This window comes from Alligator mississippiensis, chromosome 5 (genome assembly GCF_030867095.1).
Source record: "Alligator mississippiensis isolate rAllMis1 chromosome 5, rAllMis1, whole genome shotgun sequence".
Lineage (NCBI taxonomy): Eukaryota > Metazoa > Chordata > Crocodylia > Alligatoridae > Alligator > Alligator mississippiensis.
The window spans coordinates 46021173-46034073 of record NC_081828.1 but is presented as its reverse complement, the minus strand read 5'-3'; the positions used below and the strand labels follow the sequence as shown (position 1 = coordinate 46034073).

Genomic DNA, 12901 nt, shown 5'->3' with positions numbered 1-12901 from the left:
GCTGTGTTTGTTCTTTTGGTTTTCAGGATTTATGTTAATTCATACATCCAAAAGACACTAGAGGAAAACAGACCATTTTGGAAGACTAACCACTTTTAATACAGACCTGGCTTTAGTTTATCTTTGAGGTATGGAACTAGTTTGTATTCTTTCAGCACAAGTTCCCAGTCCAGGTCAGGTAAGGTCAGATTTGCCAATGTTCCCAGACATTCTATCGCAAATTCCTCTTCTTCGTCATTTGAAATTTGAGCTGCTAAATCACCAACATAATCCTAAACAAAATATATCAGAGCTAATTAGTAAAAGTACTGTCCATGTACAGCTTATGATGCTAAAAGATTCGTAACTTGGTCAAATCCAAAACAGCTCACACCCGAATGCTGAACAGGGTTTGTCTCTGAAATGAAGGCTATTTTTAAGTCAAATTTAAAACTTTCAATATTTTAATTGAGACCCTATAAACTAAACTACACTACAATTTTTAAGTATCAAATTTCCCCACTCCTTTAATTCTCAAAATAACATAAAACATTTTATTCAAACTTTCCTAAACTTTATTATGGACAGAAAATGCATGCACAGAAATTCAGTCCCAAAGGGTAGAAGTTTTAGAAAGCTACCAAAAGACTAAAAAAAAAGGAGATTAGGATGGAAAATGTTATACAGCCATAGTTACCAAAGCTGTCACTCTCCCAGAGCCTTATGAACGAACATGAAATTTCCATTAATTCTACTTACTAGCTGTATAGTGGTGTTAAAAGACTTAATACTATTCAGTATCAACTTTATTAAGAGATCTGCAAATCAAATTCTCTCATTATTTACCACATTTTTTAATATAACCAAACACCAACTCTTTTCTGTCTGTGAATTCAATGCTAATGAGAGTATTGGACAGGCAGTCCCAGAGGATCACAGCCCTCAACTTACAGAACAAACGCAGTGTAAGAAGCAACAGCAAGAGACATTCCTTATACTTGGATCTTTCCCTACAGCAGGGGTAGGCAAGGTTTTTTGGCCGGAGTGCTGAAAAACACCACAATGCCTACCTTGGAAGGTGCTGGAGTGCTGGCATGCCAGAAAAACAAAATGAGGGAAAGGGGTATATGGCAGGATGCCCTGCTTGTCCCCCATGTCCCCCACCCAAAGCCCCTTCCCCCTAGCCCTGCTGCCCCGTGCCCCCCGCCCTAGGCTCTGTGGCTGCCAGCAGCTACCCTGGCTCTGGGTAGTTGCTGGAGCCTAGGCTGCTCCCAGCCAGGCTTGCAGCATCCCAGCTGCCTTCTGGGAGCAGCCCAGGCTCTCAGCTGGCAGCAGCTACCCAGAGCAGGGGCTGGCTGCACCTGGGAGGCTCCAAACAGCTGTGCTGGGCTCCAGCATCAGCTCCCTACCAGTGAGTGCACCCATGCATTGGAGCGGGCGGTGGGGGAGGCGCCTGAGGCAGTGCAGCCCCAGTCTCTCCCCCGCTTCTGGCGAGATGACAGGGTTCTGGAGCTTGGCGCAGCTGTTTGCAGCCAGTCTGGGCTCTGGGGAGCTGCAGCAAGCAGTGGACAGACTGCAAACAGCTACACCGGGCTCCACAGCTCCATCATCAGCTCTGTGCTGGCAGCAACTGCATGGGCACCTCAGGGCGGACAGCGGGGCAGCACAGCCCGCCTCGAGGTGCCCATGCAGTCACCACCAGCATGGAGCTGATGCCAGAGCTGTGGAGCCCGGCACAGCTGTTTGCAGCCTGCCTGCTGCTTGCTGCAGCTGCCCAGAGCCCAGGCTGGCTGCAAACAGCTGAGCCGGGCTCCAGAACCCAGTCACCAGCTCTGTGCCGGGAGCCGGGGAGAGACCGGGGCTGCATTGCCTCAGGCCCCTCCCCCACCACCCACTCCGACGCATGGGTGTATGCGCCAGTAGGGAGCTAATGCCGGAGCCTGGAACAGTCATTTGGAGCCTCTTGGCTACAGCCGGCCCCCGATCTGGGTAGCTCCTGCCAGTCAGGAGGCCCAGGCTGCTGCCAGCAGGCAGCTGGGATGCTGCCAGCCCTGCTGAGAGCAGCCCGGGCTGTCGCTGGCAGCAGCTACCCAGAGCCAGGGCTGGCTGTGGTGTGCCGAGCAAAATGGCCTCGTGTGCCATGCTTGGAACGTGTTCCAGGGGTTGCCAACCCCTGCCCTACAGGAACCATCTGCAATACTGAGAAGATACTTTATTTTGTTGTCTTTTTCTCTGCTGAGAACAGGGTTTAAAGATTACGACTAACTTTGGCAATGATTATAAATGTGTGATTCCTTGTTTTTGAACTACTGACCTAAAAAGTAGGCAATTAAAATACTAACCTTACTTTAAAAAAAAAAAAAAAAAAAAAAAAAAGTGTGTGAAAAAATAATCCAGAAAACTCAAGAGAATGAAACAGACTATTTGTTAAAGCAGAAGCAAATTTATCCTTTAAAATGCAGCACTAGCCTAAAACTAAAGCCCTTTCCAATGTGAAGGCATGGAGGTCACTAATAAGATATAAATGCAACTTACAATAAACAGATTTTTGGTTGGCCCATCATGTTGTGAAATGTTCCTGATCATTTTCATCAGCAGCGGATCCTTGAACTTCAGAGCCCTCTTCATTAACATCTTCAATCCATTTCCTGAAATGGAAAAGAGCATGTCAAGTCTCCCAGATCAAATTAAATTAAAATCCCCAATTCTAGTTTTAATGGGACAACAAGAAACAATTAATAATGATTAAACAACAAAGATAAATAAAAAGCAGAAAATATTTTTTTGGTCCAGGTCTTAATTAAATGGGACAAGCTTCACCTGCATAAGCTCCAAGAGAATACAAGACAGATGCATAATAGCCAATTTTAAGAGATATTTGGACCTATCAACACAGAAAGCTAGATAAACGGCCGAATCCTTCAGTTATCAACCCTAAGGCTGAAAGAAGAATTCAATAACCATAGACTCTATTTTTGCCTAATTACCACTATTTCATGTACATTTCCCAAACCTTACCTATCTCTCCTCATCCTCATATTGGCGAAGAAGAAACATATATGTTAATACATTTCTTGCAGTGGTATTTATAAACATCAAACACTTGTAACCATGCTGCTCAAGAGAACCTAATAGGCACAATGTACTCTTAGGCTCCCAGCAGGCGTTACAATTAAGACGCTATTAACCTGTTAATTGCACCATAAATAATAACCCTGCTACATGTTCAAGGAATGAATGGTGCAACAAAATGGGAAGTCCACCACAAAAAAAAACGTGCCACAAAAGATACTGCAATTACCTCAATATAAGACAACCCTCCAATTATTAGATTCTAGATATGGAAAATACATAAACTTCCAGGTATAGAATCCAAGTACTAGAGGGTTGTTTTGAACCCCCCCCCATCCCCAACTGCTACAGCAAGGAAAGTAGTGGTGGGGGGAGGGGGCTTCAGATAGCCCTCTTGCCCTGTGCCCTGCCTACTTCTTCCCTCTGCAACCTTCCTGCCCCCCCCCCGCACCCGCCTCCCCAGTCCCCAGCTCCCAACAGCCTCTGCCCCCCAACTTGCCCTAGTCTCTGCCTCTTCCCTCCCCCCTCCCTGTCAGATGCTGCTCAGGCTGCTGTCACAGAGCACAGCACATGGCAACTCAGCCCTTGCCTGTCCATGCAGCACTGTCAGTGCTACTGATTGACCAGGCAGACAATACAGCAGTGTCAACACTTCTAATTGCCTCGGCAGGAAAAAGAGTTTCCATGTTCTCTGTGCCTGGGAGAAACTCCAGTTTTATCTGGAGCCAAGTTGTTCCTGATATTAAGGGGGAGGGGAGGGCAGGCAGTGGGCAGAAGCTGCAGAGGGGAAGGGGAAGGGGGGGGGAGGGGCAGGAGACTGCATTGGGTCTGACTCTGGCCCCAACCTCGGCTGAGGGAGTGTCAGAGATGCAGCAGCCACCTGCTCCCCACTCTGCTTCGTATGCAAATATAAGATATGAGCTTCCCCCTCCCCCAATGCTGATTGGGGGAAAAAAACCCCTTGTTTTATATTTGGGTAAATACAGTATGTAACATTTTTTGTGGCTGGTTTCCATTGCAGTTTAAATTTAGTGCGACTGTTGGTTCTAGCCACAGGAGTATACAGGAATTTGAAACCCAATCCAGTGGCATCCTGGGGCTGGGACCAACAACCAGCTGACTGTCAGCCCCAGCCTTGAGACTACATGGGAATCTGGAACTGGCTCTGGTGCAGTCCCAGGACTGGGAACAACAATCAAATGTTTGCCCGTCATGGCCTTGGGATCGCTCAGGTTCAGCCGGGCTACAAGCACACGGCTTTCAACTTGCCAGTGGAGGGGAAGCACACAATCTCAGACTCCCCCCTGCATTGGCAAGTAGTAATGGTACCAGTTGGATTCGACTCCTGGATCCCCCCCTCACACAAAAAAAAAAAAAAATCACACATTGTATCATGCACATGGCATGGCAGAATGTGCAGTTTTTGAGATCAGGGAGCAGATCCTATCCTGCCATTAAAATGAATGCATGCCAGGGGCTACCATGTGCCTAACAAGCTTTGGACACTAAAGAAATAATGTTCTTGCCACTAGACTCAAACATCTGAGAGCAAAGGCCAAATCCTGCAGACTGCCTGGGCTCTCTAATAATGTTAACAGTTTTATTCTTATAGTATACACACACAAACTATACGAAGCGTGAGTCCTGTGTTGGTACTCCCTATATATATATATATAGGGAGTACCAACACAGGAATCACGCTTCGTATAGTCTGTGTGTGTGTGTGTGTGTGTGTGTGTGTGTGTGTGTGTGTAGCGAGTACTTTATGTAGCTGAAAGCACCAACAAAGGAATCAGGCCTCAGGTTACACAATGTATAAACAACTCTACAAAATGTACAAGACAAAATTAGCTCCAACACTGAAGACCAGGTAAAGTGGTGAAGTATAAGAAATCCTGTTTTCACAAAAATGATCCAAGTAAGAAAGAAAAACATGACAAAGATAAAGTGGAATCTAAGGGTCTTGCTACACATCAATTTTAGGCAGCTCCTGGAGCTCTTAACTGCTGGATTGTCCACACATTAACATCTGAAACTAGTTTCAAGCACTCTTTAGGCAGCTTAAAGTTATGACACTGAAGCCAAGATTTCTCTCTGATTGGTTACCCATCTTATATTATACTAATGTGTTGCCACTCTAGGCTACATGTTAGTGTAAACACCCCACCCACCCCTCCTCCGCTGTCCCAGATTGGGCACACTGCCTTCACCTGCCCTCACCAATATCTCAAGTTCCCGCTCCCTGTCCCCTCCCATACTTACTTGGGCCTGCCACCATTGTCTGTGTTGGGGGGGGGGGGGGGGGCAGGCAGAGAAGTGTTACCCTACCTGCTCAACCACAGCCACGGCTGCTCTCTAGGCTGGGCTCAGCCTGGAGAAGAGCAGCAGGTTGGCAGCGGCAGGGACTGGGAAGTCAGATTAACTCTTCCCTGCCTGTTCTCTCAAGAAGACAGTGCGGGCAGCCACAATAAGCTGGGTATGGGGGAGTCCCAGGGACAGGGGAATTCTTACCTTTCAGTCTTCCAGGACACTGCTGACCTACACATGACTGCTCTAAACTCAAGCTAGCACAGAGTAATGTGTAACAAAGCCACAGGCTGGAGAAAAAACATAAGATCTTTTAAGAATGGGTCTAACTCTGAAAAGGTATTGTGTAAAAGTAGCACTGGGGAATTTCTAATCCAAGATACTTACCTTCACAGATTAGCTGCACATTTCTCTTATTAGCAGCAAGGTTAATGCAGAAGGAAATGAGCTCCAGGTCAACACGTTCATCAGGGCACTCAAAGAGCATCTTCATTAACTAAAGACACACAAACACACACGAGTCATTACGTTTTCCAAAGCATAAGAAAAAGAGAAGAGCTGAAGATAGTTATACTCTTTACATTTGTTTACAAATTAATCTCCATTATAAATCATCATGAATACTAAGATAGCATTTGAAGATAGCGAGGGTTAAAATTTGTTAAAGAACTGCAATCATCTGTCACTTTTTCTAAAAGAATTGGATTTGGTTTGGTAAAATGTGAGTGAGAGAAGACATATTGATTGTGAGTGGTTAAACTGCCACAAGTATTTTAATATGGTCCTTATGTATTAAATGTATTATTCTTGGTGGGGAAGAGACTATAAAAGGTGCTACAAATAATTGGTTTACTATATTCCACTTTTGCTGCTTTAGTAGACTGAGTGTACTCAGTACTTATCCATAAATTAACACCAGTCTACTGGCTGTGATGAGTTCTTTGCACTTTCTAAGATAAGGGACAACAACCTTATGGTCCTCAGGCCAAATCTGGCCTACAAGATACTGGAACCAGACTGCAGTGGCACTTAGTGGAAGGGACACCTAAGCCCTGAGCCGTTATTCCTCTGCTATATGGCACTGATCCCTTCTGCAGCAACTCACAGGCTGCATTTACCTTAGACAGCATCCGCTAACCTTTACCACCGAAAATACATCTTCCCATTGCTGCTAGAGATAGAAAAATCGATGACACCTGTAGTACCTGCTACTGAATTCCCCCCAAATGCCTACAGCTTGCCACTAATCTAAATAATCTGTTCCTGTCTTCACTACTCCATCATAGCTCACATACCCACTCTGATTAAAACAATTACAGCAAACAATCTAGTACATGAAAACCATCCATATCAAAATACCAGTCTGTGTTTTCATCTCTGCCAATACCCTTAGAGCACCACATAAGGGAGCGTCAAATCAAGCCCAGGCTTGTAGTGCACTGGTTGATTATTCAATTGAGTCCTGAGAAAAATCAAGCTACTTAGTTTGTGAGGCCTGTTAGGATCATAACACAAAGTAGCTCAACTACAAGGCTGGAATTACCTTAAAAATGTTGATCTTCAATAGGAAAGAGACAGAATATAATAACAGGACATCACTATGACAGGGATGGGACAACAAAAGAAAACACTAACCATTGTAACAAGCCAACTAGCTGTATCTTTGCTGAGTACTCCTTACAAGCATATATATGGCATATTGAATGATTATGAATTAAGCATAAGATGGAATGGGGAGCTACCTACATATATTCAGAGAAAGAACAACATCTGAGAGGCAACTGTGCCATAGACATGTGAGGAAGTTTGCCAAAAGTATTATTTTCATGCAGTGATTTAAAATGTTTACCCATTGCCAGATATCAGGTTGTCATTGCAAAGGGACTGCCAAATAAATAAAAACATATCTAGGTCATAGAGCAATGATTTTTTTTTTTTTTTGCAGGGAACTTTCACAGGTTGATTTAAAAGCTAACACTGATTTCCTCCTAATCATATTTCCCTAGTTAGTTTTAAGAGCTTCTTATAAAAATCTTTATTAAATGTATAAGCCTGTTATTTATTATGAACATAAATTAATCAGCATAAGACTGGCAATAGAACAAATGGGTGAAATTCTCACCTAGAAATTCTCATTACAGGAAACTTTAAATTAAAAAGTTCTTCAAATTATTTGTGTGTTAAAAATAAATATTTGCATAGCACACTTGATGCAAAAATCTATGTAAACTGAGTGCTTTATATAACAGGATTACATTGTTCATTACCAAGCAACTTTTCTTTAAAAAGGAAAAAACCCCTTCCAGTTTCAATTAAACCAGTTCAAATTTTAAACTAATAGTTTTGTATGAGTTCCATGTTTCCCATTATGTCTTCATTTAATTTGATTGCTCCTCGTGCCACTTCAAAAGGAAGAGTAATTGCTGCCAAATAGGAAATATTAAAATTAAATTTGTTCTGCTTTTACTATGTCCATTGTCATCTTTTACTGATTTAACAGGAAGGCAGTAAAAAGGCTGCAGCATGTGCCATGAAGAGGCAGTAGTGTTCAATCAGACAAGTCCCATATTGAGTATCAGATACCACAGACCCAGGACTGAAATCACTGTGTCTAGACTCTCTGGCACCTGACTTCACTTATTTACCAGTGACCAGAGGCCAACCCCCACAGCTCTCTGTTCACATACACCTCTGTCCAACCCCCTCCCCAACCTCAGCTCAAACATCTTTGAATGATTATGCCAGAGCTGCATGCCTCAGGAATCTCTTCTGAGCCACTACTCCCTAACTCTGCTGTTTGAAGTGATGCTCTGGTTTCTGAACTTCAGCAGATAATGGCGGACAGGAGCAAAAGGTGCTGTCAAGAGAGGACGTTTACCAGCATTAAGCTAAAAAGAAGCCTGCAGATCAAAGACGAGCCAAACGGAACAACTGTGGTGGAAAACATGTGGGTCGCTGCAGAGATCCTTATACACTGCTTTGTGGTAAAATATTAAATATCACCATGACATCACTGCCTAACCATGCCTTTTGATTGGCCAGGTTATTACCAATAAATGCTTTTATAAGCATCTGGATGGCATTTGCACCTATTTAAACAAAACACGCATTGCTGAGGTCTAAACAAGAATGAACTGTTAATACTTGCTTTTAACTGTTACTAGAGTAGCACCCATTAACTCCTGGAATACACAAGGATGTTTACCTGGGATAATGCAGCCCCTTTCAGATCATGTTCAAAGGAAGGATACTGACTCATGCAATTGGTCTGCAAGCACGACATAGCCAGGTTCCCAACTCACTGCACATGCCAGATGTACCAGCCAGGACTGCAGACATGGAATTTGTCTGGCTGAGGACAGAAGAGACTGGCAACACCTTTTCTATTCAGTCACCAACCTTCCCTACCCACTGTCCCTATGGGTCACTACAGCAGTCCATTTTACCTGGTATTTAGCTTACATTGCTTCTGCTTCTTACCCAGACCTATGGAATAGCACATTGTCCCCAAAAACTTGTCTAACTTCTCTCTCACTTATATAGTTAAGCTAATAAAAATTACCAAACAGAACTTGCTTCTTGAATATTCCCTGGACCATTACAGCTGCACAATACTGCAACCCTTCTGCAAAGGGCAATTCAACACAAGCATTTTCCAAGTGGCTGCAGTTTAACTGCAATGAAAGGCAGCACATTTTTTTAATGGAAGCATAGGTGAAGAATGATCCAGATCTATTTCAAATCCTTATGGAAATGAGGTGGAATATTAATGCAGCAATAAACTACAGCAGGGTGAATGCTGTTGTGGTACCATCCTTCTGTTTATGAAATAGCTATCCAAGAAGCATGCCAACAGCCCTCCAACACAATGGAAAATGCCCAATTATTAGTGAAGAATCGCGCTTTCATTTTGTATAAAAACCACAGTTAAAAACAATTTAGTGCGGAAGAGGGGACAGGAGAGGGGTAGAGGACATGGATTTCCATTAGGAAAAAAAAGTATTTATTAGTAGGATAAATAACTATTACTATTATTTTCTAACATTTTAATTCCCACAACTGTTTAGCAGCTTTCTCTTTCCTCCTCTTCCCCAAATGCTTGGATGTTCCTTCTAGTAGCAGTCTAAGATGGAGTTTGAGCCAGTTACAGTTCACTTTCCACAATACTCATATTTGGACCCTTGGACATTTTCAACTTTATGATTTTTCTCAAATAGAAAAGTGAGGAAAGGGAAGTGCCATTAGACCTCTTCTGTGTAAACATTCCACATGCCCCTTTTTGGGTAGTTGCCTCCAGCCTAGATATTTGGAGCTTCTCTCAGCCCCTTTTCTAACTGCGTGCATTCTCCTTTTATTGTTTGACTGCACCTGGGCTTGGACCCCAATTGACTATTTGAGCCATGTGGGTTGCTGCTGGATCTTAATATGTCTAACTCCTTCTTTGGTGTGCAAGGCCTATAAACCTCTTCACAGAAGGTCACGAAGGCTTTTGAAAGGACATTCCCTCATCATCATCACCCCAGAGCTCTGTCTCTGACCTTTGTATTGCTTATTAACTTTACTTGTGACCTGCTGTCAATATGTACATGCATGTGCATCTAAAATAACTAACTGGCTAATCAAAATATATGTTTTGATGACCAGGGTCTCCAGACAGTCTGATGAAATACTTAAATAAGAGAGGTAAACATTCATAATGGTCTCAGACTTCCTTAAAATTAGTAGGCATCACAGGCCTGATCTGATGCCCAATGAAGTCAATGGGCGTCTTACTATTTACTTCACTGGGCTTTGGATCAAACCTTATAAGCATTACTTTGAACAGCCAATGCCTATCAGAACAAGGATATCATTTAAATGCTCAGAGTGTGACATTATTGAATTTCCATGATGCTTTACATTTGGCACTGGAGACTCTAGAACAATGCCAATACTTCCTGTAAGTACATAACAACTGAGCCCCAAACCACAAAGCAAGACCTCTGGCTTGGCAGGCAAAAATTCAGAAAGAAAGAGGTCCCTTTTATCACCCAGGCTTCCTAACATAAAATTCTATCTTGTGGCAAAAACAATCAGCAGGATGTCGACAAGAGTATTTTGTAATATACACTAGCTATTCCCATTAGATCTTACTCTTCCTCTCCATCCCCTGTTCTCCTCCTTCCCAATTTGGAAAAACATAACAATTTTTGTTATGCAATAATGACCAGAAATGTTCTTAAAACTTTCCGTGGCAACTTCCCATCCTGGATACGTTTGATGTTAAAAACATGTTTGGCAGGAATGAAAATGCTGTGGTGCAATTCTGAAAAAGCTACTGGAGGGCTTCCTATACTTGTGTATTATAGGCTCTGGTCTCAACTCTAGCCTCAATAACTGCCCAGAATAAACAGTTTATATAGCTGTTTAAGAGCACCAATAACTTATTTTTAAACAAAAAATTGTTTTTATTGATTATTGTGCCCAAGTTGAGCTGCAAGGCGAGACAGCAAGAGGTGTAAGACTAGTCTTTAGCCTATAAAGATCAGTAAATGAGGGTTTATTTCCCTACTATACAATTTTTGCCTTTTCCTTATGCTGCATGACTTCAATCAGAATAGGAATTGTCAGTCCATGTAGTGGTGCAGCATTTGCTTGGCTGATATCCATTTCATATCCTATAATGCAGTAGACACTGACATTTTGATTCTAAATGGAATTGGAAAGGAACACCTGTTATACCTACAGAAGCGAAATTCTCCAAGAGACATGCCAGAAATATACAGGGAACCCATTTTAATCTCCTTTCACCATTGCAGTCTTCTGCTGGGCATTCATCTGGTTGTCATACCACCAAGAAAGTGATGCGTCTCATTTGTCAGACACTGGTAGAAAAAGATCTGCTGACCTTTTCCTTTTATGGAGGATTGCTTAAAGTTAGCAAGTATAGTGAAGTCATCTTATTAATTAAGAGCTGTTAATTTGCTTAGGTAGAATCACTTGTTCCCATTACCACCTGCAGGTGTCACCACAAGCTAGAGGGAAGGGAACAAATGTTATGTTTAGTTGAGGGGGAAGGAGTGGAAAAGAGGGGGAGAATGCATCTGTAAATGCATCACCAAGAAAAACACATACCTGTGGTATACAGTCTGTGTATGCAAACATTGATTTAAAGCGATCATCCATACTTATGTGATACAGAATACACATTGCTACTTGCTTGTAGCTCTCATTTGCTAGAAAAAAAGACATAAAACTCAGTGTTAGCAACAAAAACTTAACTTTTTAGTTACTGTATATTCCTGTTAATTCAGGATTTCAAATCCAATTCTTTAAGATTATAAGAAACATAGCTTTTAAATTCTACATCACTAAAACAGTTTTTCTTAAACAAGAAAAGAGTGAGAGATTTTAGCAAAAGGTTCTGGACTATCATTCTGAGAATCAAAGACTTTATCCCCAGAACATTGACAGACTGGGCACAGGCAGTTCCAGTTTCCCCAAAGCAACCATCTGGAAATTAATGCTTCCCCATCCGTTGCAGGGTTCTACTCTCTAGTACTGAAAAGGGAATTCAGTCTCACTCCAAAACTTACCCTTTGTAGAAATTGCCAGCTAGGAAATCACTAGTGTCTATTGCACTGTTGGTTATAAATAGACATCTGGCTAATATAATTAACTAGTTTAACAAAAATAATATTGAAGAGTCTACCGGGGCAGAATATTCTCCTGAGGTTCCTTCCAGCCCTATATTTCCATAGTTCTTTGCTTTTTGACAATAGGTGAGATTAATGCACTTCTCTGGACACTGTTATGCGCCAGATCAGGATAGAGGTCACCAAATCAACACTTACTCACAGTTACTCCACACAATACTAGTGATACCATAGTTTGCACCCATATTTAAATTGGAAATAGTGAGATGCTGGCAAAACACTAACACTTTGAGGCAGCCATCACTGATCTATTCCTCCTCATAAAGATCACAGAAAGTGGCAGTTTCTCTATGAAATCAGACTATTGTGCCTCAGTTTAATATAAGCCCTAAGCAGACATACTTATTTTTGCTGTTGCTTCCCAATGTTCATTTACCTAAAGAACATGGAACACTTTCAGGGATTGGCATTACAAACTCACAATTTGCTAAAGGACAATTAAGTGCTCTTTCCCATGCTGAACATAATCACAACTGATCTCTCCCATACTACTGAGAGATTACCCATTTGCAAAAGCCAAAGTTCAAACCATAACCTCACTTTCATCTTGGAAACGGTGTTTTTCTGTATAAAAATACTAGGGAAAGAATCATGCCATTTCAATTCCATCCCCTGGCTTGTGAAGTCCTAATAGAGCAATGTGGCACATGGAATAGAACAATGCCTTTAGTTTCCTGGGCAGAGAGGTAGTAAATCCTGACAGTCTGAATTCAGGCAGACAGCAAGGTAAAAGTGTACCTTTATACTAACTGAATCAAAGATGCATCTCTACCTTGCCTTCTAATTAATTTCCTGGATTCACTTTCCCTTTTATTTCTGTCTTTATATTTGTAAAGAAGGGAAATAAA

The 12901-nt window shown here is 42.2% G+C and overlaps 1 protein-coding gene across 1 annotated transcript in view; it reads right to left on the bottom strand.

The window, feature by feature from the left end:
- KIFAP3 (kinesin associated protein 3) overlaps positions 1 to 12901 on the bottom strand; it is a 107602-nt gene that overhangs the window by 55290 nt on the left and 39411 nt on the right. The window contains exons 11-14 of the mRNA XM_006276127.3: positions 11473 to 11573; positions 5746 to 5854; positions 2515 to 2627; positions 107 to 272 (exon numbers count right to left, since the gene is read on the bottom strand). Of these exons, the coding sequence (XP_006276189.1) occupies positions 107 to 272; positions 2515 to 2627; positions 5746 to 5854; positions 11473 to 11573 (489 nt within the window). The remainder of the gene's footprint in view (positions 1 to 106; positions 273 to 2514; positions 2628 to 5745; positions 5855 to 11472; positions 11574 to 12901) is intronic.